This window comes from Labrus mixtus, chromosome 9 (assembly GCF_963584025.1).
Source record: "Labrus mixtus chromosome 9, fLabMix1.1, whole genome shotgun sequence".
In the NCBI taxonomy this organism is placed as follows: domain Eukaryota; kingdom Metazoa; phylum Chordata; class Actinopteri; order Labriformes; family Labridae; genus Labrus; species Labrus mixtus.
Genome location: NC_083620.1, coordinates 9,507,001 through 9,534,953, shown reverse-complemented (window position 1 = coordinate 9,534,953; position 27,953 = coordinate 9,507,001). Strand labels below are relative to the sequence as shown.

Genomic DNA, 27,953 nt, shown 5'->3' with positions numbered 1-27,953 from the left:
CGGTGAGTTGTTGTTTATGTGCAGGACGGAAAACTTCTCTCACAAGAATGAAGCATCTTTGCTGTTTGGAAACAACTGAAGGCCTGCCTTGTATTGTCGCCTGTTCCAAACAAAGGCCGGATCATTTCATAGACTGAGGTAGGAAAAGGCTCGGGTTATTAGTTTAAGTTCTACGTTAGTCTTTTTTAATGATGCACCCCCAGAGCGTGAACACACACCTGTTTGCATAGGCACATATGTTGTCAACCAGAGAGCAGTTCTTCAAAACAGCCTCCACCTTTCCCAGGGACACGTACTCTCCGGCCTGCAGCTTCACCAGGTCTTTCTTACGATCTACAAACACAGCAGAGAATCCTGTAGTGACAAAAGCATTTCCACCGCACGTGCACAGCCACAAGTGTGGATTTGTAATCTTAAAAAAGGAGGAGTGAAGAGCCAGGAGGACAGAGCCTGCTTTCCACTGAACTGTGCTCATCTGGCAGGTGGCATCTAGATAACAGAAAAGATTCAGGGCATCTGGCCGACTGATGTAAACACCGCTGTGGGGGGGATTCTGGGAAGTGATGTGAAATCTGATTTGTTAAAGGTTTCCTGTCAGACTGACGGATGAAAGGAATCTGGGACACAGTGTTGATAACTCGTGCTTTTGATGTAGCAGCACCTTCACTTTTCCTCACCGATTATTTTGAGGCAGCCGTCTTTGTGGAACTCCCCGATGTCTCCCGTGCAGAACCACCGCTGGCCGTTCTCATCCACAAAGAAATCCTCCTGGTGTTTGTCCTCGCTCTTGTAGTATCCCTGCGTTACGTTGGGTCCACCAACCAGAATCTCTCCTCTGGGATGTGGCTTGTCGCTGCTACGATAACCACCTGGGAGCAGAGTTTAAATTCAGTGGATTGCATCTGAATGCTGTATTAATGATGCTGCTTCATGATAACCTTCTGGAGATAAAGAACCAACAGCGTGTTTTCTTTTCCATTCTTTCTGCTTCGCGAGCCAAGAGAGCAATAAAGGGAGGCTGATGAGTATCAGGATTGAACAGATTTCAATAAAAATGAGCGATGATCTCTTACATAAAGAAGTCACACAGCAGTGAAAGGAAGAGAGGAATGTTTTCCTTACAAGGTTACAGACCTTCAACATGTTTCATGATGGAATATAATATGAACAGAGAGAGAGAGAGAGAGACATTGAGTCTATTTTATATACAATAAACTGAACTGCAATCATGTTTTTTCTTAAAGTAAGAATGTGCCACTTTTTCATCCAGTGCCCTTGAGCACCAGCATGAAACCGAAACAAACTGCTGTTTGGCCACACCTCCTCCATACTGAAGCCTCCGCTCTCCTCCAGAGATACACCTCCAACACCCCGCCACTCGGGTCCCCACAAAGAATTTTACAATTTGAACGCACCATAATTAAGCAGAGGACAGTTTTGTCCGCTGAGCAGCAATCACCTGTGTCCTGCATTGTTGTGTTAGCATGCTAATGTTAGCTCTCTTTGGTTAGCTCGTAGCTTCACTTTGCATGTAAATTGACACAGAATGAGCGTGATCTAAAAACTCTTACTAACATCCAAATAATCAGTGAGTATGTTCTTCTTCTTCTCTCTAGTCCTTGACTAAAACAGCTTTTATACACAAGGGGAGGAGCCGGCCGTCCCGTCCATGTAAACACAGCTCTGACAACAACACAGCCAGCGGGACTTGAACTTCTCTCTCATTGTAGACAGTCATGACTCAGAGACACATTTACACAGGATAGACTTGATTTATGATATATTTATGTGGAACATACATTCTTCGCACATTCTTCCTTTAAAGTGATGATAGTCCAGTTACTTGAATGATGATGAACATCGACCTTTGCTGCGTGTTTTTGAAATTGTTTGTGTGAAACTTGATCGAGTGCAGCTCTCTTTTTATTTAAAATATGACCTGCTGACGAGAACACCCAGAGGTTCAGAGCACACTGAGGTTCCTGGTACGCACAGATATGAGCGAGCCAGCTTGGAGAGTTGTGAGTATCAGTTCAGATTTTTAACTTTCTCCCCCAGGGTCGAATGAGTGTTCGAATTTCGATTAAAAAGTGGCAGCCCGAATGAGAACTGATGCGTCTCCACATGACACACAGGATCGCTTCATCAGAGATTATGTTTGTGTATCTGTGTTTGTGTGTGTGTCCTCTCTGTCTTACTCACCCTCCACCCAGTCTTTGAGCTTGAACTCACAGCAAACCAGTGGCCCTCCCACTCTCCCAGTGCTGTAATCCCACACTGAAACAGACGACACACACACACCATCAGAAGGCACACAAGCATCAAGACAAGACATTTATTACCATAGCAACACGACGTCACTTGTTCTCTCACTATGGAAACTACATCCCAAAGGAATGTCCACTAAACAGTGTTTTCCTGGCTCGCATGACCGCAGAGGAGAGCAGGCAGCATGTTGTTTTATCTGCCTGGGAAAGGCTGCCAGTATTTCCATTATTTCAAAAACGGGTTGGAAATATTCGCCAACAAATAAGACTTAAAGGTCAAAGCAGATCTTTGAGGAAGTGATCACCACCAAAGACACGACTTGCATTCTTTTTTGAACATCTTAAGTGATTCATGTCTAATCATAGATTCTTCAGAAATTAAGACATGTAGAAGAATATAGGGGGTCCGATATGCTTTAGTTTCCCGTATGTGCTATGTCTTGCAGTCAGATTTGTATTTACCAATCACGTGTTAGCAGGATTTGGTGAATGTATGAAAAAGAGTCTGTATGGCGAGCAAAACCGGTAGAGCGCAATCTGAGTAATGATACCCCGACACATCTTTAAGTCTCAGAGCTCCTCAAAACATGTGTGTGAAGTTTCTTGTTCTAAATCCACTCTGATCCTGTATTTGATCATGTCTATAAACCCCTCTATTTCAGCCCTGCTCAGAACAGGCTGTTTCTGTGTCTGTACCTTTAAATGTAAATGAGCTGTGTCTGACCACGCCCCCTCTCTGGAAGGGCTTGGGTGTCTCGGGCTTTCTCGCACCATGCCCTATTGTTTACGGTGAGAAGGCAGACTCAGAGGGCAGAACAAACACCTAGCTGTGGGAGTGTCACCCACCTGGGGGAGGGGTTACTGCCCTTTGTGATGTCATGAAGGGTTAAATCTCCAAACGGCCTGTTTGAGCACACATTTTCTGAAAAGTGGAGCAGGCAAAAGACGGAGAGGATGGACTTTTCTCATCATTGGGGGGTTTATAGACAGACTAGGGACACATATTAGAGTTAGAGAAACATGGTGAAGTAGATTTTACAGAATATGTGACCTTTAACTTAACATTTAACATCATGCTAACCGCTTACTATGGGATGAATTTTCCTAAAGTTGACTTTTACATGTCTCCCTTTTTGAAAAAACAAACAATCTCCTCTTTTCTCAGTTAGTTCAACCCACGCACAACATATCTACTCCTTATTTTCCTCTCATCCATTTTTCCATCCCTGCAGTGAAATTCTCTCACTGCTTGTTATCTCTGCTTGCAGAATTTGGAAACTTTTTCTATTATTTAACATTTATTTAAGCAGGTCATTAACCCATTGAGACCAAGATCTCTTTCACTGGGGTGACCTGATGATGTCATGTGAGGCCATTTTCACAGTGTGTTTCATGTTCTCTGACTGTGAACTACTTAGTGATGTCATCAGTGCTTACGCTCGCTGATGGTTCCAGCTCCGCAGGTCTCCGTCAGGCCGTAACCCTGACCCACCGGGCAGCAGAAACACACATTCATGAAGCGTTGCGTGGCGGCTGAGAGCGGTGCTCCGCCTGATAGCAACACTCTCATTTGACCTCCCAGCAGAGCGCGAACTTTCCTGAACACCAGCCTGTATGTCGGAGCAGAAGACAGAAGCAGGTTGATACAGAGGGATTCAGGGTGAGTATGTGAAAATGAGATTAAAACTCGACAGTAAAAAGTGATGTACACACGTGTCACATAGAGGTGTGCTGTATCCTTTGGCGAGCTGCTCCAGTTTGTAGTTATACGCCAGTATGAAGAGTGTTCGCTGGACACAGTTCATCTCCTCCACCTTGGTCATCACGTTCTTGTAGATGCGATCCATGATCTCCTGCAGCCAGACAGCCGGGCAGAGGGTCGAGGTGAAGTCGAAAGAAGAAATGGAGCCCTGCGTTAGTTCAGGTGGAATACGGTAGTCCTGCCCGCAAGTGGCTATCAGCTGATCTGAGAACCGCCCCAATGCCAACCAATCATTATCACACTCTGACAACAAGGCGGTCTATTTAAACCATTCTGCTGCTCACTCCTCCTGCATCACATCCACTCTGCTGCTAGACACCCCGACCTCCACCAGCATCAGTCAGCACATTTTATATTCTAGGAGGAATTGTTTGCTTGTTATGTCTGCAAGATGTCAGTATCATTACATGCACATTCAGGTTCTGTTCTGCATGTCCCCATGGTGAGTATTAAATGTTTGCGCTCTCTGATCTGTGGCACGCTGCACTGATACTGCTCAGAGCTAAGAGCAGAACCAATACAGCCAAATACAACTGTACAAGCCAAAAGTACAATAAATGGTTAAATCTATGACGAGAGTATTCCTGATTGAAAGAGGAGATTTAATCTGAAAATAGAAAATGATACTAAAACTATATGTGGCACTGACTGCTTTGTTCTTGTCGTCACAAATCATCATTTAGTGAGTTGGCTTCTTTTCATGCAACAGTTGCAACACCCTTTGTTTGCAAAGGATTTGACCCCTCTTTAAGTCTGCTGCTGAAAACAAAAAGAATCATGACTTGCCTTCCTTAAAGGAAACAGGACACCCAACCCTCCAAAGTAGGACTCAAAACAGAGGAGCAGGCACGAGTGGTCGGGACAAATTCAGCCGTAGGAAGTCAAAAACACAAAGAAGAGTCAGGCCCATATCTGATTTTCACGCCAAATTTCAGCTTAATCGCACTTTGTTTGCCATAAAGTGTGCAGGACGGTCTAAGAATTTTTGGTTCCCACCAGGATCTGAACTGGCGACCCTCTAGTTCCCAACCCAAGTCCCATCAGACTGAGCTACTACTGCCTAAGGGCCAATCCCGGCATGACCAGCCGCTCTCAACCAGTCAGATTGAGTTTCTAGCATGTTTGAAATTTTGCTCGCACGACTGCATAGCCTTGAGCAGTGAAAGCCGAACCATGAGTCGTTTCACAAACCTGATATGCGCCTGCGTTAACTTGCATCTGAAAGCACCATGGCAACAGCAGGCAAGTCATGAATGATATGAACGAGGGAAACGTTAGCTGCAGACCTCCAGCTGCTTGGGAATTTTTTTAGCTTGTGATTATTGGCGATGGCGTTGTTGTCGAGGTTTGTATTTGAGACGTGCATTTAAGACAACTGAAATACGCAAAGATCATAATCCGTCTGAGGGAGTTTTCAAAGGAAACTTTATTGACAATTGTCAACGCTCTGTCTGGATTTAACACATACAGTGAGCACTCAGGTTGTGCTTGACAGTCACATCATCGTGCGTCATATGAACGATTCACTGCCTTAGGAGGAGGGATGAATCAGAGCTACATTCTTACAGCCAGGCACCATGAAAAAAAAGATAACTTCAATGTTGATCAGTAATGTCTCTTTAGGTTTCTAATCTGCCCGGTGATAAAGAAATAGTTGGAGAGATACTGTATGTGGTGCAGCAGTTGCTTCCTAAAAAGAGTCCCACCCTGAGCCCTGAATTTTCCCTGTGGCTAAAATCAGTAAATATCTTAAATGGAAGACGGACAGAGCTCGTAAAGGAAGAAAGGACACAACAACTTTCTCTACATACACCAAGACCAGAGGAATAAATGAGTTCAATGTGAAACAAATGTGTTCTTAAGCTTGGTTGCATAACAGCAAGGCTCCCCTGGGGGTTACTGACAACCAGTGACCCACAGAAGCAGAGAAAGAAACCAAAGGAATCCAGGACGGGGGGTCTCTGAGTCGATTAAATGAGAGACAGAAGTGAACTGCAATGACCTTCAGTATCCAAATCCTGGAGAGGCCAATGGAACTAAGACGTGTGTACAGTATAGTTTGACGTTTTGTGGGGTCATGAAATACAATTGGCAAAAACAGATAAAAACATGAAGCCCCTCGGCTGTAGCTCCGGTTTTTGGGCCTACTCTTGGGCGACCATACGTTCAGATTTGAGTGGGACTGTGCCATTTTTAAGCTCTGTGTCCTGAGTTCCCACAAATATCTATAAAACACTAACATGTCCCGGATTTGAACAGTCTCTGTCCTAGTTTTAACCAATCAAAACAACACACCGTGCTAACTGATGTGTCAAAAGAGAAACCACACTAATGCACCACAGGTCAAAGCTCAACACTGATTGGTTTGTACATGTGTCAACCAATCTCAGGGTTTAGGCTGTTGCTAAGCTAGCCTAGCTTATCATGCTAGCAGGACCTGCTGCGTGACAACAGGAAGGCGAGCTGTCATACTGAACAGGAAGTCAACTAGTCTACTTTTAATTTCTGTATAATCGACAGATAAAGAAGTCATTGGTGACATCTCAAATAGGAACTGGGCGATGATGGGAGCCGGGTCACGCTGCTGCAGGACTTCCTTGACTTTTCAAAGCGACCGAAGCACAGAGATCAAGAAAACTTCATTATGATCACGTGACTTCAAAAGCTCAAAGAAAAATGGGTAAAAGTGCACCGACGAGTGTGTGTGCTTGTGTGTGTGTATGTGTGCTTGTGTGTGTGTGTGCTTGTGTGCGTGTAGTGTGTGTGTGTGCACAGTGTGTGTAGTGTGTGCATGTGTGTGTGTTTGTGTGTGTGTGTGTGTGTAAAGTTAAAGCAGTGAGAGAGGAAGTGAACACAGGATTCATGCAGCAGCACGATGTCATATTACAGCAAACAATGTTAGTGTGTATGTGTGTGTGTGTGTGTGTGTGTTATTGTGTGTGTTTGTGTGTGTGTGTTAGTGTATATTGGTGTGTGTTGTGGGGATAACCACATGGGGCTTTCTCACGTTCTGTTTACAGCTGTGAATGGTTCCAGACACTGGGGCCCTCTGACCTTTACACTACGACTACTGGGAGATGCCGGGGGGGGGGGGGGGGGGGGGGGGGGGGGGACTGGGGGTGGGGGGCTCTGAGCTAATGGTGTGAGAGAATACAGCGACGAGGTCATGTAGTCACGACATGAGCGACATGTTTATTATCTGCTGTCGGGGGGGGGGGGGGGGGGTTGGGTGTAAAGGTCCCATATTATGCTTTTTCTGGTTTTATATGCTCTTTAGTGTGTTTTCCAAGTGTCCTGTGCATGTTCAGGCACATCTATTTCCAAAAGTCAAAGTCCGCGGAAACGCGGCTTCTCCTACGTCCTCCTGTTAGCTGTAGCATTAGCTGCATGTAACGCAGTAGTGCTAAGGTGCTAATGTTTTTGCTCCACTCGGAGCCAAAGTGGCTGCATTCCCAATATGGTAAAAGGGGCGTGACATTTACGAGAACCGTGCTGAGCCACTGACCAATTACGGCAGAGCCGACCAATCATATCAGACTTGGCGTACGTGGGGACTCTGAATGTGGGCACTTCAGAGCCTTAGAGAGAGAGTCAGAAGCGAGCCGGTGCATGGAGCGGCAGTACATGAAAACAGACACTTTTTTCGAACTTTAGCTATTTTGAACATACTTTAGTAGGTACATAGATTAAATATATGAACCCCAAAAAGGGCATAATATGACCTCTTTAACTCAACTGGAAATGTATGATTTCATGATTTCAGATAGAAATGCCTACTTTGGTCTCCCCAAACTGTGAAACAAACAAAAACAAACTCAAAAAGAGCTGCTCTGTTCTTTAATTGAAAGCATTATCCGAGCCATGCTAGGTTTTGAGGGAAGCCGTTCCTTTGCATCATCTTTGCCTGATTGCATCAGATGAACCTTCTGAACGCTCTAACTCGCGAGTGTCTGACTTTGATTTGTCATGTAGCACAGCTTTGGTCAGCAGGAGGAGGGAAAGAGTATTTACGCCACAGTCGGTCATGAGACAGATCCAGCAGATCCAGGCCTGCTGGACTCCACAGCTGGACTATGCACAAAAACAGAGTGAGACCCAATCGGCTGCCAGACGAGGTCAAACAGCAACGTTTGATATGCAGACTTCAGGGAGGGTGAGTTGGAGACTTCTCCAACATTTGACTGTCTAATGCATAGTGCTGAGTGAACGGTCGGGACATACCGGGACAGCTGCCATCAGCGTGGGCTGCAGGACGCTGGTGTCTCCCTTGCTTCCCTTCTTGATTTTTGTTGACTTGATGAGAAAAAAGAAAAATCACAATCATGTGGTAAGTGTGGTTACAGTGTGTTTCCCAGAAAGCAAAAGACTGTTTGATAAAAATCCTGACGTTTTTCTTTCTTGTTTTCAAGATCACAATAATGTTGAATCAAAGTGAATCACGAACATTTCTTTCAAAGACTTTCACAGAAACATAAAATATAATACAACATGCAAAGAATTACACCACATAGCACAACGTTGCTGGCTCCCTGTGTTGCATGTGATATTCCCCCTCAGCTTCTCTTAGGTGCACTTTCAGTTTAAGGGGTAGTTACAAGAAATCCAATTGTTTGAATCCATGGACCCGACCCCTACATCCCACTTCATTTATGACCTCAAACATCATCCTAATGAGTCACCATTTAAGTCTTCCTCAGTACAGCATGATGTGAACTTTGTAAATTATGGTCCCAAAAATCGCCCGACTCGATGCATCGAAACATTAGTCGACAAGTCTACGTCTTCTCTATGCCTTGACTGAAAAAATAAGACCGGCTCTGGAGTGAGCCAGATTGTTTTTTTGCACATTTTAATGAAACCTGTAGGTTCTCCTTCACACTTGAATGGAGAGCATGAGGCGACATATAAAAAATTTAATGCAAGCTGCAGCAATACTGCTAAGTGTCACTAAATCCCACACAGTGCTCCTGTAGATTCTGATACAGTTCATTTCCTGTAGCGTACACTTTGTCAGAATTGAGTCTAAAGGAACGCCGCAGTTGCTACTTGAGATCCTGCTGTTCAATGATAAGCTCCTTCACTACGACTTAAGTCAAGGGTAATCACACGTCTGGATTCCCTTCTTGAATGTCAAAGAGAATATTTTGTTTATGTTACAGAGCAGGTGTGTTTAAATCTTACTGTACCTGGTCTGCTAGCGTCTGAGGTGACGAGTAGCCGATTCTGCAGCCGTGAGCAACACATACGAGCTCTGCACTGAGCTCCAGCACGTGTGCAAGAGGCAGGTAGCCGATGTAGGTGTCCTCCTCACTGTAAACACAAAGACACTGTTATTACCAACCAAGAAAGCGGGGTCATCTCATTCAAGCGTTAGCTCTGGTTAAAGGTGGAGTCAGCAGCGTATTCTTTCAAAATAAAATACAGACTTCTCCTAAAGTTGAGCTGCTCCATCGTCCCTTCTGGGCCTCCGTACATGTGAGGTGGTGACTGTGTCTGCAGAGACTCTGTCCTCTGACTGGATTTTACTGTTCTGCTTTGTTCTGGTTGACTAGGGATGTTTCTGGGCGGGGAGCTGGTGTGTTTCCTCCAGCCAATGACAACGCAGCAGGTGAGTTTAGGAGTGGATACAATCCAGTGAATGGACGAGATTCAAACCGATGAATATGACGGACGTGGACGTAGCAGCGAAGAAGAGAAACTATAATCACAGTGAGGAGAAACACCAAGTGGATAAAGCTCGTTCTAAAACGAGGGTGAACCTTGTGTTGTCTTTTACGCGTGGACGTGGAGTTGGTCTGCTTCCTGTTGGACAGGCAGGTGACAAACACCGGCGGTTAGCTTGTGCTAGCGTGCGTTAACTTGCAGTGTAGGTACAAGCAGTAAACGTACACACTACGTCCTGCAGTGAGTGAGAGCTTCTGGGGACGATGAGACCAGGAGGAGGGGCCACGTTTGAAATTTGTGTTTACTACATTTCTGCTGACTCCACCTTTAAGTTCATCAAGCTACATAAATGTGGTTTGTACATGCATCATCTGCTGTTTAATCAGTTGAATACAAATAATCGAGCTCTCTGGAATCATGAATCTTATTCTAGCAAGCTTCAGAAGATAAACGTGCATTAGAAGGATTATGTGTATTTTAATTAGTAGCCATCTTTTCCTTTGTTTGGACTTGAAATGATCTACTGGTCTGAATCCTCGGACTTCTCTGGTATCACGTTTCACTGCATGCAGGGGGAGAAGGTTTACACAGTCATACTACTTAACACGACAAGGGAGGCCATCCTTTTAATAAGAAGCTGGATTGAGATCGCTACATCCGTAACCTCTCCGACCTCCATCCTCGTCACCCCGACTCCCTTCCTTCCCGTCAGTTTCTCCTCCTCTCATACTGAACTCCCTCCCTTCCTGCATTTCTCCAGGGAGGAGGGATGCTTCTTGATTTAATGTAAACACTGACGTCATCTGATGGTACGACTGGTTGACTCGAACTCGTACACGTGCTCGTTAAACATGGACCAAGATGCACGCCTAAAAAGCTAGTGATTTATTTGAATAATGTTTAAACTCAAAGTTAAAGAAGACAGCATAATGGCAGCAACAGCTGAGATTCATCACCGGGGAGAGTTTGAAACAGCAGATCAGAGAGAGTTCACGTCCTTACTGAGCTGATATAAAAAAAAGTTAAAGTGTTTGTCTCTTTTCAGCTTTACTGACGTGATCGGACTGAATGGATTTAGCTGCTAATGGCTCATCGGGAGCAGCCGCCATTCTGGAAATGCTGTCTCAGTGTAACTTTCAGTCAACCTAACGACAGATTGAGAGCTGGAGCTGAGGCGGGTTTTAAGCCTCCTGACAAACCGTTACACCGCGCCCACCTGTCAATCAGGTCAGCTACACGCCTTATTGTGAATAACTCTTATCCTGCATCAAATCAAAACTGATGAGTCATCAAAACATTCACCCCCTGTACAGTGTGTGTCGATCGAGACATGAGCTAATCAGACCTGTTTGTCTTTTTGAACCAGACTGTAAACATGTTCATCTCTGCTGTAAAAACAGGCTTTTTAGAATGGGTGTGTATGTGACTTCCTGTTCTTCTGCAGCCAGCCTCTAGTGGACACTCGAGGAACTGCAGGATTTTACACTTCAGATAAAAGAAGCAGATGCGAGAGTGTAAAAACTGCTGTTCCTCTGTATCATTGGGGTGTTAACAGGGCCTCTGACTACTTTCCTCCAAGCCTATCTGAAACTATACAGGTGCTACATGTCCTTTCTTCATCCCACACACAAGCTGAGGAGCATTAAATGATTGGCGTCCATTTACAGGTGCGCCGAAATCTAAAGCTAAAGAGCTTGGCGTCGTCCATATTTTTCAGCCATGAGCTCTGAAATAAGTTTTTAAGTACGATGTAGTGTAGCCTACCACAGGTTGGGTATCCGCTCTGCCATGCCTGTGATTCCAGCGATGATGTTGCTATGAGTGATTACGACGCCCTTTGGTATTCCGGTGGATCCGCTGGTGTACATGATGACTGCGATATCTGAAGGAAGCGGCTGCTTACGCTCTCGTGCTGCTGTGATGTAAACGAAGATGAGACGATAAAATGAGCAAACAGTCAATTACAAAGTGGTTTGTTGAAACTGCAGGAACATGAACATTACTAAACTATTACTGCAGTGCACAAATATGACTCCATGTTTAAACAAAGTCCACATAATCAGCCCTCGTCTGCTCCATTGGTGCGAGACATACTTCCCAGTGTGTGTAATTCAAAAAGGCTTTTTAAATAGTTCAAAAACAGTCATGAAAAAGTGGGATATTCGACAAACGGGTCAAACGTGGCTTCTGACTCGTCTGACGTTAAAAAATATGGAACCTTCTCACTCCTCTCACTTTTCTTTCTTAGCTCCTTCATATAGATGTGGAGTACGCCCCTCCACATCACTGCCCGTCTTTGCAGAATCATCATCTGCCTGATCGGACCGGCTATCAGGTGAGTGTGTGCATCGACTTTAGACACCATGCAGAATTCATAGAGTAGCTGAGCTAATGATTCATGTTTATTTTCTTTTCCGGTATATTTGGGGCTTTTTATGCCTTTATTGTAGAGACAAGACAGTGGATAGAGTCAGAAATTAGGGCGAGAGAGATAGAGGAATGACATGCGGGAAAGGAGCCACAGGTCGGATTCGTATCATGCTTCATCCTTTAACTCTTTCTCACATCATCCTGCTGTCTGTCGCTTCATGTGACCCTCATTCATGTCATAAGCGCTTCAGTAAGGAGTCATGACGTAGTGAAGCGGTGATTCAGATTGTGCAGGAAATCCAATAAGAGCACGTGTCCTTCACTTCCTGATCCCTCCATGGGCCTGATCTCTGAATTTAATTTGAATTCATTTGGGACAATGCAATTTAACATAGTTTCATTACAAAGCATGAAACTGATGTGCTGCATGAAGAGTATATAGCAATTGCTAATTTCCAACTCGTGTCCCAAGTTGGGCCTTTGTATAAACAAACAGAGTAAAAATGTAAAACCTTCGGTTACATAAAACCCCATGACACTATGAGGACACAATAAAATACATGTACTACAATACAAATGCTATAAACCAGCTTTTAAGATACTATTTAAAAGTGGCTCTGGTTCGCTTTCAGCCAGCATTTCACCTTTTTTGTAAACGATTTTAAGTCTGAGATTAATTTTATTTCAGGTGTTTAATGTGTTTCAGAGTTTACCACCTTTGATTGACCAAATGTAGATGTACGCTACAGTTTCCATTCACTGTGCTTCTTGTTACCCTGTTGCCGTCCTGTAAATAAATAAGTAAAGACCAAATCAATTTAAAGTGGGGAAACAAAAGCAATCAGGCGTTTGCTATGGACAGATGAGAGCTAGGTCGTGGTTGTAGAACAGAAACCAGATCTGAGATCTTTGAGTGAAGCAGAAAACTCAAACAGAGGATGAAGGGGAGGCAGAGAGACGTCCTCCCTTCCTCCTGTTTCCTCTGTCATAACTCTGAGTTGACTTCATGTGAAGTTATCTGTTGCTGTGTGTAAACATACGCCTCTCCTGAATCCCACTGCTCCCCCCCCCCCCCTTCCTAAATCCACTTCCTTCCTCTTTATCTGACACGAGCTGCTTCTCTTGTTTTGGGTCAGTCGGTTCAAGGGGCCACAATAAAGGGCCATGAGGAGTCATCCATCTAATAATCCCCCCCCACCCGCCCAATGAATGAGCAACATATCAGCCTTAATCTGACACAGATGTGAGTCCTTCCTTTTTCACATGACCTAATGGGACTGAAACCAGTTCCCTTACAAGACGAGAACCACCATGACCCCGAAGGTTACACTGGGACTATCTGTTTCTGTGAAGAGTTTTACACAATGCTAGTAAGAGGAGGAGGATCCGGTAAATAAAAAACAGCCCCTGATAAATTGTGCATTTGGATCCAGATGCGATTAGTATATTAGCAGAGTATTAACTCTATTAAGACGATGGTGTTACTTGTGGCGCTGTTGTCTCTCTCCCTGGTCCCCCCTCCTCCCTCTGCACACCTGAGTGAGGAGGAGCAGGATTTAGAGGAGCAGGAAGAGGAGATAGGCAGCTTGTGGTGACGAGCTCTGTTCCTCCATCTTACTTTTTGTGCTACCTGTTTGTTTGTTTTCTACCCAAAGCTGGTCGTCTTCTGTCCCCGTGCACGTTAAGATGGCTGGGTTTTATTTTAGTTTGTGCTGGAGGTCACCGATAGTCCTCTTTTCACTCTTTTGTTTTTCTTAGGTTATTTTTATTTCTTCTGTAGTTTTTTTCGGGGGATGAGAGCGACCTTACTATCTGTTGCTCTTCTTGGTCTCCGGTCCCTTTTTTCCTTGGTTTACTCTCATTGAGTTTTTTGGTGTCTTGGGTGGCGTCCTTCTTTTAAAAATGTCCTCAGAGGCCGAAACAGACGGACTTCTTTTACTTTAGAGCAATGGAGTTGCACGTCAAAAAAAACGGAACAGCCTCTGTCAACACACACACACACACACACACACACACACACACACACACACACACACACACACACACACACACACACACACACACACACACACACACACACACACACACACACACACACACACACACACACACACGCACACACGCACACGCACACACGCTTACCATTCTCCGGTTTGGCTCCCAGCTTCTGAACAGCAGCCATGTTGTGGACACTGATGCCACGTGCATAGCTGGGCCATGAGGTGGGCGTGCTGTCCACTACAATAATATGCTGCAGCCTCGGGACTTCGAGCAGGATGGCCTGAAACACAGACGGATAAAAATGTAAGCATGAGCACAAGGACGTCAGGCATCCACGTGCAAGTGTACACACCTGCATGTGACAAAACCCAGGGTTCTTCTTAACTCATGAAACCAAAGCACGCCCATCTCCATCAGTATTTGGGCTGAGGAGCGGGGGATGTGTGACACAGAGCAGAGGAGCTGCTGTGTTTGTTTCCACGATAAAAGCGGAGATGACCTTCCAGAGAATCCTTTGTCGCTGGCGATGACCCTGAACTGAGTGAATCTTTGACATCCAGCACGTGCACTTCTCATTATTTTTACGGCTTTATGAAGACACTGTCTACCTCTCCTCCTGCTAAATCTGCTTTCCCGTAATATCGCCGGTTCTCCCTGATGGAAAACAGCGGCCTGCACGTCTCGTGGTCATGTGAGACATTTTAATGACAGGAACAACGACGGGCTCTGGAGCACTGATGTAAACCCACCTCCACTTTGTTATAGAAAAAAGAAAAGAAAAAAGGAATACACTCTACTGATTTTAAGCCTTCACCGACCTGTTTACATCCATCACTGTTTCTACAGACTTAAAGTTAAAATGGCCGGGGTAAGCTTTAATAAGCATGGTGACATGTAACCTGCTAAATCCATCTGATCAACCACAAGGTCAAGAGGAAATGTGTACGTCTGCAAGAAGGAGATGGGTAATGTTTTTGTCCAGCTCTATAAAACATGATAGTTGTCTCTGTGATGTCACCCATTGGTTTCTTAAGAGGCCCAACCATGACGGCCGCCATATTGGAAATGCAGACTCCACCATACCTTTGAATGAACCATGAATTTATATCAGGGGACAGTGTGCAACGACATCGATCATTTATACAAAGAAAAATGAAAAGATGGTTTCACCAGATTTAGCAAGTTGCTAATTTTATTGTATGGATTATACATAATAAATAACAGGAGGACAATAACACACACTGCATGATATAAGGGACAATAATGCTTCTAATGCAGGTTCACAGTAGATGCTGCAATATGAGAGACACTGTCATAACATTTAGGCTAGGTCGCACGATCGCACCCCATATATGGAGGTTATGGTCCTCCAGACGGGCTATGTGAGTTCTAGACCGGCCTGTGGGTTAGGGTTAGGATTATCTATCTCCTTTCCCACATGTCCCTGGCTTCCTGCTCTATCACCTGTCCTATCCCTACTATAAGTTACTATCAACATTCAGCTGAACACCTACAGGTCACTTTCCAACACAGACACGAGAAGTCATTGCGGCTAAAATATTATTACAGTGTGCCAAATATCACCGCTTGCCCAAAGCCCTGTAGTGAATGATTACAACATCATTTGTAGGGTTTGAATTTGTAAAAAGAACAACGTGATGTTGGTGTGTGTTGTGCGTGAATCGTTACCTTGAGTCTGGTCTCAAGGAGCTCTCTGCTGGTGACGATGTGGGTGACCTGAGTCTCATTCAGTCCGTGAGCAATGGCTGGACCGCCCAGTGTGGAGTAAAGGGTGACCACTGCAACACACAAACCAAAGGAAAAAACTGTAATCCAAATACAAACTGGGAATGTTTCTTAGGTACAATTAAACAGCAGTCATGTAACACCTGACAGCCTTTTTCTCTTGGTTAAAGGAGCAATCAGTGAGCTGTGTAGTGAGTGAAATGATAAAGTGACCTTACTATATGATCAGACATTAAGGAAACATGATATGTTGAAGTGCTGGCTTCTCTGACAACAATGCAGCAGCCAGTATGTCCTCCTTCTAACTTTAGATTCTGGTCCTGAATGCTCTGAATTTGTTTGGACCAGAGAAGGTAGGCGGTTTTAAGGCACCCCCACACGGCCGTTTTGGACACCCATCGGTTTGCCAGATATGAGAGCAGTTATCAGGTCAAACCAACAGGTGTTGCAGCGATGGAAGCGGGCAGGAGAAGTGGTTCAGATAGAAGTGATTGTACCCGACCTAAAAAGCCTCTGCATGTTTCTAATAAGCTCCACGAGCAGAAACGTGCTCAAACTAGGATCAATATTGGAGATGATTTTGAAAAATGGAGAGAGGTTAGAACACAGAAAGGTTTACAGACCGATGCAGAGCTGGATAAACACTGAAGCTTCAGAGTCCACCACATGGAAACCTGTGTGAGCATTGACTCTAGAGAGGAGGGGGCGGAGGGAGACAGCTCTCCCTTTGTCATGGTTAGTTACACTGACTCACTGATCACTGGTTACTCAAGAAGTCACATTTCTTGGAATAGACAGGCAAAGTATTAATTTTTTCCCATGATCCACTCTGTGTGCCTTTTCCCCAAAAATGTCAGCCAGCTCTTCAAACCAAATTCAAGGGAAGTGTCACTTAAATTCTCCCCGTGATTTCAAGGCTTCAAGAGGCAGTCGATGCATCGCTGGGCCGAGAGAAGAGACAGAAATTGAACATTTTGCCAAAACCCTGTGATTAGTACAATATGATGCATCGTTTAGCCGTAACCATCATCATCATTTGGACAGTGAAGCATTTGTGATGATGGACATTGTACGTGCACTCTGTCTACAACCCTCAGGCTTCTGATATGGATCCTCCCACACGCATGACATCATCAGTTTCCTCAAGAGGCCTCAGCACAGCGTTGGAGCCAATATGACATAAGATCTTGCTGCAGAAAAGCCTCTTTGGGGATATAAACACTACTGGTGCATGTGTGATGACTAAGAGCATATGTCAGAGGGTCACTGGTATGTATGCGTGCATGCACACGGTATGCCCACATGGTATTACATTGCATTGATGTGAGTACAATTGGGATTACATTTCAGAAGAGAAAGAAGATTACCTTTACTCTGCTGCGAAAACTCTGTTTTAAGGATTTCTACCCGAACAGGGTCTGACCTTAAAGATTACAGTGAAGTATTAATATGCAGGGTTGAAGCATACGACACACGCCTGCAGTTTTTCACGTGGTTGGCGGTCAAAAGTTTAAAGTTGTAGTTTGGTAAACGCCCCTTAGAAGGACACTGATACTGATACGATGGCAAGCGGTGGGACGCCATGGCATGAGATGGGATGGGATACATCGGGATGTGATGCAATGGGATGAGATGCATTGGGATGTGATGCAATGGGATGGGATGTGTTGAGATGCTCTAGAATGCGATGCCATGCCATTCAAAATTCAAGATTAAAACTTTATTGTCTATCACGTAATGACAGAAAATGACCTTTGCCTAGAGGCTCAAATAACAGATAAGAATTCCCACCAATTAGACTCAAATGTGCAAAGCATGTTAAAAACTGATGTTTATCTACGTTTACTTAAAATGCTTTGATCATGACTGATTGGTGAAAAGTTGTTCGTTTCTGTCCTCCCTCACTTTGTTTTGTTTGCTTTGGATTGTTTAACTATTGCACTCTTCATAATTAGTATATAAAACGAATAAATGATCAGAGTGCTAGAAGCAAGCTGGTGTCGGATGTGAGAGGAAGAGAAAAGAGAAGGTGAAGAAGGTGATCAGAGGAAACAACAGTAAATAAAGAGAGAGAGAGAGAGAATGAGCTGGAAAAACAAACTCCCTGTCCCTACATTGACACAGACGCATGGGTCAACGGGAGACAGCTTAGTGACATCACAATCTTGCGTCATGGAGCTCCTTTACTTCCTGCTTCGCTGCTATGTGTGTGTGTGTTTGTGTGTGCGGACGAGGGCCATGACACCTCCAGCCGTGAGATCTAAACACTCGATCGGGCCCCAGCTCCACTCACACACAGCTGTCATTATGGTTCAGAAAGCTTTAACGGTTCAGGCTCCAAAACATTTTTTGTTAAATATTTTTCAACCTCGGTCATTCTGAGTCCTTTAGTTTAAAAAATGTTTTTTTTAAAGGGGTCTCGAGAGTGAATTTTCCCCAGCTCCACAGAGGAACATATAATCCCTAAACTGTCATTATGGAAAGAGTAACTTCTGCTTGTTCGATCTCTGTATTGAACTCACTTTTACGACAACGATGAGTACGACTGCATCTCGACAGAAAAGCATTAAACAGAGAATATATAATTTTCACACACACACACACACACACACACACACACACACACACACACACACACACACACACACACACACACACACACACAGGAGGAAACAAGTGTTTGAGTTCACTGGGGGGCCTTTGGCTGACTCCTTGATGCCTCTGTCAACATCAGATGCTCACGTAGACTCTCCCCCCCTCTTCTGACGCCATCAGCCCTCACTTCTCTCCCTCTCCTTCCGTCCCTCCAGCATTTAACTCCTCTCTATCTCTAGCTCCTCCTCTGCACTAAGTGTCTTATCCCCGGCCTCAGGGTTTCTACTGTCCCAGTGTTTGTGTTTGCAAGAATGAAACACGCTCAATAAAGATGCTTTATTGGCTCCTACTTTCAGAGTATACTCAAAGCGTGACAGTTTAATGCAGCATAAACCGCAGCCCAGAAAGAATACGGAGGGTCCTTCAAGGACACTCAGAAAGATTAATGAACTCAGAGCACTGATGTGGATGCTCAAAGTAAGAAAGACAGAAACCTTTGGAAGAAAATATAATAAAGATGAAATCGGCAGAGTCAAACAGAAAGCTGCAGGTTAAAGATGCAACAGGTGGACATTTAACTGACTCTGTTAGGGGAGACTATCAACCAGAAAAATATATAATAGGTCCTCTTTAAAGGAGCAATATGTAACTCACCTAGTATTTAAAACCGGTACTACAGTCTAAATTCAAAACATCAACAACAGAGAGCTGTCTCCCCCCCCCCCTCCTCTCTAGAGTCGATGCTCACGCAGGTTGCCATGTGGTGGACTCTGAAGCTTCAGTGTTTATCCAGCTCTGCATCGGTCTGTAAACCTTTCTGTGTTCTAACCTCTCTCCATTTTTCAAAATCATCTCCAATATTGATCCTAGTTTGAGCACGTTTCTGCTCGTGGAGCTTATTAGAAACATGCAGAGGCTTTTTAGGTCGGGTACAATCACTTCTATCTGAACCACTTCTCTTGCCCGCTTCCATCGCTGCAACACCTGTTGACCTGATAACTGCTCTCATATCTGGCAAACTGAGGGGAGTCCAAAACGGTCGTATGGGAGTGCCTTAAAACCGCCTACCTTCTCTGGTCCAAACAAACCCAGAGCATTCAGGACCAGAATCTAAAGTTAGAAGGAGGACATACTGGATAGTGTGTTTCAGCCTCGTGCTTATATAAAATGATTCAGACACTAGTTTGTGCAGGCTTGTGCAAGAGTGTATAACTCTGGTGAAGTGGTTATGTGGGCAAAATTATGGCTACTGCGATACAAGCAGAGACGGCTTTTTATAAACTAAAAGTGGAAAATCTGTCCTTGTGTCAAATCAAAATGAACTATTCTATTTTTAGTATATTTAAGAGTTTCTAACACAACAAGCTGAAACAGATGGACAGGAAAAAAAGAAGAAGAGCTGGAACTCTTATGTAATAGCGAGGCAGAAGGGACAAATTGACCTTCTGTCTCAGTTGGTTACAAGTTGTCCACGCCAACCATTCTCACATAAACATAAAACACGGCCGTAAATAAGTTCAGAGGGAAAGATCGCATTGAAGATAACAGCGAGTACAGAGAACGTACAGTACGACCTCAACTGAGATTGAATTATAGATCTGAGTACATTTCTTTTTATGATCCCTCTACCAAAATGTCTCTCGACTACGTAGCAGAAACCCTCAACGCCTTCGTAAACTCACGTCTGGACTACTGCAATGGAGTCCTGTTGGGGTGACCAGCAAATCCCTGCAGAGGCTGCTCCCAGAGTCCTCACCCGCACCAAGCCCTGGCAGCACAGCAGCCCAACCCTCCCCCACCTCAACTGGTCATCGTTTTTCATGAAAATGATCCCTGAACAGAAACGGCTGTTTGTCCGAGTCATGATTGACTAAATGGCACCCACACCTGGCACAGAGCACCTGACGAGCCTGGTGATTCAAACATCCGACGGTCCATATACGGCCCTGTGATGTGCACAATGTACACAACAGCAGTGTGTGTGTATAACTCGTTGGTCTGGTTAAAACCCGACTGATCGCGACACACTAAACATCATTTTTTCTGTGTTGTGGTTTTTAAAGAGAGTCGCAACAACAAGACCGGTGGAGGGAAAATGCACAGAGAACTAAAACGCCATGAATGACCGCTCAAAAATATTATGGACTGCTGACAAAATGACTTTGAACATGTGCGGATACCGTTGTTGTGGCGGGGACGTATCGACGGTATTATCAAGAGATGTCAGAGTCAGTGAATGAACTCTTAAAAAAAACTAAAAGTTACACATATGATGAGATTGTGTGTCTACGCTAAATGATGAAGCATGGATGTCGTTGTGAAACCAAACACACGCCATGTGACAGGAAACGGTCTGGTATCACACACTTACATGGGAAGTTGTACATGAAGCAGGCCTGCGCGGCGATGACCCACTCGGCTCGTGTCTCACAGAAGATGGCGATGGTGTTTTTTGGCCGCTGACCCAGTGAAGCCAAACCACTGCCCAGTTGGGACGCTGCTGTGAGGACTTCTTCGTAGGAGATCCAGCGGTACTCCCCCAGAACCACCTGCAGGGGGGGCGGGGTGGGTGGGGGGGGGAGTTTATTATTGTTCCAGATTAATGAACACCAACAACAATACGCTGTATAAACGTTGTTGCCTTTCTCTGATAGGACAGCTGAAGAGAGACAGGAAATGTTCAGAGGAGACAGTGGGGGGATGGCATGCAGCAAAGGGCCGAGGACGGATTTCGAACCCACAACCCGCTCCGAATAGGATTAAAGCCTCCACGACCCGTCAGATGTCTTATTGATTCTTTAACTGGAGCCAGTAGTGACCATTTTGAAACAAAAGGGCGGCTCTAGAGGAACGAGGGGGTCCAAAAAATAAAAAATAAAATCACAGAATAAAAATGAGGGATTCTGCAGGTCTGATCTCCTCTTGCAGGCTGTCCCAAGGTCTTGGAGGCTCAGAAAGTTAAACCCCTGTCCCTTTTAGTTTTCAACCTGGACCTTGGAGCAGCCTGTAGATCTCCACCTGAGGATCTCAGCCTGCGTCCTGGTTCATAAAGGGTTAAAAGTTTAGAACTACAGGGAGCTGCCCCTATACTGAAATAGTTGTGTACCATGCTGTAAGCATGTTTAATTCTCCTGTGAAGTTGGTCAATTAACCATGGGGCCTATGGAGATTGACTCTCTATTGGAGACAGCCCCATGTGGCCGCTCAAGGAACTGCAGCATTTGGCCATTGGGATGTTGCGACCTGTCTCCTTTTATGATGTGCTGCCGGGTAAATTCTTCAACGAGAGCACAGCACTGCAACATGTGTTGTTGTTTGGCCTGTTTCATATTAAAGTCACAGGAAAGGGAGCAACAGCTGCCAAACAGAACATCCTCCTCTCCTGCCGTCAGGCCGCAGCACCTCGTGGTCATCAGCACGAGAGGAAGGAGATAAACACAGGCCTCTCTGGATCTACTCCTCAACACTCACTCGCTGATGGTCGGACACAAACACTCATACAGTCGGAGCTCCCTGCATGTACGAGAAGGGTTATACCGACTCCTAGTGGTTGATAAATGGTATTGCACACTGTCATGCAGAACTGTGTTCCACTGTAGGCTCTAAAATGCTAATTCATGTTCCCATTGCAGCAATAAGTGTTTCACCAGAGGGTATTTCGATGGATTAAGAGGATCATGCTGTTGGGATTAGAGGGGTAATTCAGAGGTAATGTTACAGCACAGCAAAGTTGGCAGAACTCCTGACAGTGCAGGAACAATGCACGCTCTAAAATGCACCAATAAGACTGTTGGTAAAGTCTTCTCTTGGGTAACGCTCGCACTAAATAGTGACGTAATCGACTTTTCTTCTCAGTTATAGCTCTTCTTTAAAAAGAGAGAAATGACGCATGCATGCTAAAGCCGGGGTCATGCTTTCTCTTCTTGCTCCCACTTTGTGAACAATTTCTCTTTACACTCTTTGACGAATACAAATCACTTTAGGGTTTCCATTCTGTATTCATTCTGCTCTCCGCTCTCCTTCCAGTGAGTAGCTACAATGGAATTCAGGCCGTCTTGAGGAAAAACAAGCTGTCAGCTGAGGAGAGAGAAACAAGAATTGGAAGTCACAGTGTGGGACTTGAGGACGAGGAGATCCAACCTCAGAGAGGAGCTCGGCTGCAGATCGCTTTGCTTTCAAGTCAGAATGAACACTGTGACAAATGTGTGTTGCAGAAAAACAATTACAAAAGTTTTATACTGTAAATACCGCTTTTCCAATTCGGGGGCCCCGGGGGGCTGGAGCGGATCCCAGCTGACAGACAACCAGCCACACTCACATTCACACCTACGGACAATTCAGAGTCACCAGTTAACCCAACGAGCATGTCTTTGGACTGTGGGGGGAAGACGGAGTACCCGGAGAGAACCCACACATGCACGGGGAGAACATGCAGACTACACACAGAGAGGCTCCTGTCAGACGGGGATTCGAACCGGGAACCTCCTCGCTGTGGGGCGCCAAACATTGCACCACCATGCAGCCTGTTAAAGTAATATTCAACATTTTACAAACATGACAGGATTCTACTAACTGATGTATCACAGTGTGATTAACGGCCTCTTCTCTTCCTCCTGACATTTTTCTTTTACATTTTGTTTCCTTGCTGACTCTGTTGCTACACTTCCTGCATCACTCCTCACCTTCTTGAACACCTTTCCATTGCTCTGTCGCTCGTCCTCCTCACTGATCACCTCCCTCGTCCCCAGGCAGTCTCTGCGCGGGAACCTGGTGGCTGCGTACTCAAACATCTTATCCAGGGTGTCCATCCCCGGGTGCAGAGACGTCGCCAACCTCTTCATGGCGCTCACCGCTCTATAAGGTCCCTCCGGACGCCCGAGCACAGAGCGGGCCTTCGCTCTCTTGGCTCGCTCCGCCTCAGAGCCGTAGGAGTCCCCATCAGGCGCGGAGACCCAGCTGAGGATGTAGGAGGGCAGGAAGGTGATGAAGGTGTAGATCCAGACCATGAGGTGGAAGAGGAGCAGCAGCATGGGGCTCAGGTCCTCCTTCAGCTTCATCGTGGAGAAGCTGTGAAGATGCCGGAGAGCAGCGAGGAGAGACTTTGGAGGAAGATGTGATGATGCTGCTCTGACTCTTCCTTCTTTCTTTTGGAGAGACTGACTCCTACTCCTGTGGGATAAATGACATCAGCCTGGCATTAGATAGATTATACAAGCGTCCAAAAGGAGGCTATGATCCCAAGCTTTTGGAGACTTAAAGACAGGAATCCTGACTTATTCAGAAACCGAAACAAAACACATGAAAGCAGAAGAGAGCCATGGTATGCCTCTGTGTTTCAAATGTTATTCTCTCACTAAGAGCACAGCATGAATACAGGAAAAGAGACCGCCAGTGTCGGGCGCTGTTAGCGTCAAAAAGAGACAGCGGGAAAAAAACCACAGAAGAAGAAAAAGAAGCAGCAGAGAAGAAACAAAGAAAATGAGTTTATAAAGATGTGAAAACAGGAGAAAGTGAAAGAATGAAATGCAAAGGGAATGCCTCGAGCTGGCAAAAACGAAACCAACTCTGAGAGGGTGTGTGTGTGTGTGTGTGTGTGTGTGTGTGTGTGTGTGTGTGTGTGTGTGTGTGTGTGTGAGACAGGCTACAAGCCTCCAGACAGACGGAGACGGCCGGGAGAGGAACAGTTCCCAGACAGAACAAGATGGCGCTCACGTACGTCACAGATCCAGCAGCCACATTCTACACATAAAACTCTGTGATTTAGAAGGAGTGTGTGACGGAGTGTGTGACGGAGTGTGTGACGGAGGTTTGTGACGTTCATCAAACAGGTCTATTATCAGTATGTGTGTTCTTTGCCTTTTCTTCTCACTTTGAAGCACATTGAGTCTACGCCTAAATATGTCTATACAGCGGAGGGAGCTGGACTCACACATTGCTGCAGAATGTGTTGCATGATCCAAAAGGTTCCTATCATTAATGATATTCATATGTTGCTCTGAAACTGTCTTCAAGATTGTGAAGCAAAAAGAAATTCATTTCCTGGTCAAAATGGTGCGTGCACACACACACAAACACACTCGGTTGGCCCCAAATATTCCTCTCTAGCAGAAATCTTTCATTATTCATAAGAAGCACCACATCCTTCCTGTCCACAAAACATGACTACGCTTGTCTCCTAAACACACTCCTCGCTCAAGTGTCCCTTTGAGACTCATCAATAAATTACAGATTTTAACCGGCAGTGCTCTCTCCGACTCCCATCGTGTCCCCGTGGGATTCTCTGCAGCCCTGTTGTTCTGCTCAGCGTCTTGTTACGCAGCCGGTGTTCCTTTTTCTTTTTTCCATCACACGACGCTGCAGCTGAACAAAACTGCACGCTGCTGGAGAACATGCTGCGACTCATCTCGGGGTCATCCCTATGTCCCCTCAGCCCTATGACATTTTCCACCCAATCAAGTTAAGGCCTGATGTTCCCTCAGCCCTACTTTCCCCTAGCCTCAGGATTGGCTCTTCAATAATGCACATGCTGTGTTCCCATCATGATGAGAAAACTGTAAAAAAAAAACAACAACAACCTTTTCCTGATATTATTTCCTGCAAATATATAGAGTGAAAATACGATTAACCAGCATTCATAAAATATATTTCAGATAATAAAGTGAAACTCCTGCAATGAAATATTTCACTTAATAAAAAGACTACAGGTAAAACTCCATTTCCCAGCATGCAACTCACAACAAAGTTTGTTAGACCTCCTCTTATTTGAAGACATCTTTCACACTCAAACCAAAAACACGTTTAACTACCGTTTTGGACGCCCCTCAGTTTGCCAGATATGAGAGCAGTTATCAGGTCAAATCAACAGGTGTTGCAGCGATGGAAGCGGGCAAGAGAAGTGGTTCAGATAGAAGTGATTGTACCCGACCTAAAAAGCCTCTGCATGTTTCTAATAACCTCCACGAGCAGAAACGTGCTCAAACTAGGATCAATATTGGAGATGATTTTGAAAAATGGAGAGAGGTTAGAACACAGAAAGGTTTACAGACCGATGCAGAGCTGGATAAACACTGAAGCTTCAGTTGTGGCTAAAGTGATAGTCCTCCTTGGGTCTCTGTGAACAGAGGCCTGAGACTTTCCAAAATATTCATACACACATAACCTGTTGAAGGAGCTCAGCGGGTCTTTCTCTCTATCAAAGGTCAAGACCCTGGTTTTCATCAGAGCAGTGAATAAACCGGCTCGACTTTAATCTCTTACCTTAAATAGTCACAAACAGGTAGTTAGTAGGAGTTGCTCAAACGGCAGCTTTGTAAAAAATAAATAATAATCAGGAGCTTTGCAGCGAGCCTCTGCTCCCTGGATTAATTGAGTAATATTGTGACATGACGTGAGTAGTGGTGGGGTGACCGGGCATGTGTGTGTGTGTGTGTGTGTGTGTGTGTGTGTGTGTGTGTGTGTGTGTGTGTGTGTGTGTGTGTGTGTGTGTGTGTGTGTATGAGGGAATCATAGCTTCCTCAAGAGATTGAGTGAATGGGTCTTTTGTGTGTCCGACGTCATTGTGCTTTCACCCACTCGGCTAAGCAGGCAGGCTCAAGTCTTGCAGAAAACTCAACATGGCCATTGTGGTCAAAACGACGCACCCACACACGACACAGTCCCGAGGGTCAAAGGTTTGTGTGTGTGTGTGTGTGTGTGTGTGTGGCAGAAAGAAAAAAAAAGGGGCATATATGTGGTTGTTTTTTTGCATGAGCGTGGGTGATTTGAAACACATGAATTGAATTTGCCAGTTTTCGATTAGTGACATAATGAAAAGCCTGCAAAGAGTTTGAAAGTATAATTCAGAGTGAAAGGGTTGATTATGTGGATCAGACTTGTGTGTGCACATGGTGACATAAAGATCTGGCACACGTGCCCGTCACCGAGCTATATACAGGAGTTTAATCAGTATAAAGTAGGCTTTGTTAACAAGTAGTTGAACAGAATCTCAATCTGAACTAAAGAGTGGAGAAGAACATACTGGAGAACAGGAAACATTATTCAGCAGGTTCATTAGAGTATGGAGATGGTAGAGGTGGCGTGCAGACAGTCTATGATCGTGCAGCGATCACAGGGAATAAACGTCACCACCCCCTCCCACTCGCTCCAGGTGAATTCTCCTGATTATATCCTGCTGCGTTCTCACATCAGCTCACTCTGACTTTCTGCAGAATAAATACGAGGAGGCTGGAGGAGAAACTCCGGGTGAAGAGAGAAACATTCAGCTGTTTGTGTTCACACATGACGCTCAGCACAGAAATATTTGGAGTTTTTCAGGAGTTTTCTGCAGGTGTGAAAGCAGCTATATGTGAGATCCTGATGTTGTTGGATGATCCGTTTGGATCAACCCCCCACAGACTGGGCCACATGCGACTGAAGTAAATTCAGTCTTTTAAAATGTATTCATACCTGAAGTTTTTGCGGGCTTTATCATGCAGGTATCAGCTGCTGGTTACAGGTGACAACAATCAGAAATGTATCGTCAGTAACGTGGCAGCCTGTTGGAGTCTGTAGCTGCAAACGCAGTCTAACAGACTCTGTTACAGAGCGCTGTGTTCACTCCAAACACTGAAGATATAGTCACTAAACACATGAGTTTAAGAGCAGTCCTCCTGAAACTCTCTCAAAATATTTCAGGAGTGCATAATGTGAAAGCCGCTAAAGAGGCGTCAGTATTAAGTTAGAACTCTTTATCACTTATTAAAAACGCCTCCTGCTACTTTTTAGTTATGGTATTAGAACATCATAGCACTCTAATAATTCTGCACTTTGTGAGCAGCTGCCACCAGCCGGAGGGGGGAGAGAGAGAGAGAGAGAGAGAGAGAGAGAGAGTGTTTCTGTGTCGTCTGTAATCATATCAGACCATTCCTGCAAAACAATTGCATCTCTGTCAGTAAGTACAGGAGCACTCTCATGGGCCTGCATCATTTGACAGCCACTGTCACAGGACGGTCCACTTCAGCTGTGTAAATATAGATTTTTAAAACGACAAACCGGCTGGAGGTTGTGAGTGAGGCCTGCAGGGAGATGACAAAAGTCTTTCAGTTCTGGATTTTGATTAAAATAAGTGCTGATATTGATTCGGTTTCCTGTCGACATTTCAAACATCATTTATCTTTAAAAATGTTTTTAGAAAAGTTTGCTTACTAAGTATTTAAGACACCTGACATTTATGAATTATTATATATCATGTTAAAGGAGCAATATGTAACTCTGACACCCAGTGTTTAAAATGGGTATTGCAGTCTAAATTCTAAACATTGTAGAGAGCTGTCTCTCCCCCCCCCTCAGTGTTTAGCCAGCTCAGCATCGGTCTGTTCTCTCTGATGAACGTTGCTTTGGACAAAAAAGCGTCCGCTTAATGACTTTTAAAAATGTAGATCTGTAGGTGTTGTATGGGGAGACAGAGACAGCAGGCTGGGAAGCTGATTTCATGTTTTTAAATGTCTCATTTATTTTAATCTTCCAGACCCTGTAGCCTCTACATATCATCTGGGTGGATTGGAATCTGC

The 27,953-nt window shown here is 44.8% G+C and overlaps 1 protein-coding gene across 3 annotated transcripts in view; it reads right to left on the bottom strand.

The window, feature by feature from the left end:
* The window catches only part of acsl3a (acyl-CoA synthetase long chain family member 3a), a 31,112-nt gene that overhangs the window by 1,884 nt on the left and 1,275 nt on the right, over nt 1–27,953 (bottom strand). Inside the window, exons 1-13 of one of the 3 annotated variants that reach the window (XM_061045630.1) lie at nt 25,650–25,772; nt 23,088–23,568; nt 20,777–20,954; nt 15,754–15,863; nt 14,206–14,344; nt 11,458–11,608; nt 9,216–9,339; nt 8,251–8,322; nt 3,981–4,120; nt 3,705–3,877; nt 2,203–2,277; nt 678–869; nt 219–333 (exon numbers count right to left, since the gene is read on the bottom strand). In XM_061045630.1, coding sequence (XP_060901613.1) covers nt 219–333; nt 678–869; nt 2,203–2,277; nt 3,705–3,877; nt 3,981–4,120; nt 8,251–8,322; nt 9,216–9,339; nt 11,458–11,608; nt 14,206–14,344; nt 15,754–15,863; nt 20,777–20,954; nt 23,088–23,462 — 1,844 coding nt within the window. In that variant the 5' untranslated portion in view covers nt 23,463–23,568; nt 25,650–25,772. Of the gene's footprint in view, nt 1–218; nt 334–677; nt 870–2,202; nt 2,278–3,704; nt 3,878–3,980; nt 4,121–8,250; nt 8,323–9,215; nt 9,340–11,457; nt 11,609–14,205; nt 14,345–15,753; nt 15,864–20,776; nt 20,955–23,087; nt 23,575–25,649; nt 25,773–27,953 lie in introns of those variants that run through there. The other 2 variants (XM_061045629.1, XM_061045631.1) reach the window with 2 other exon arrangements.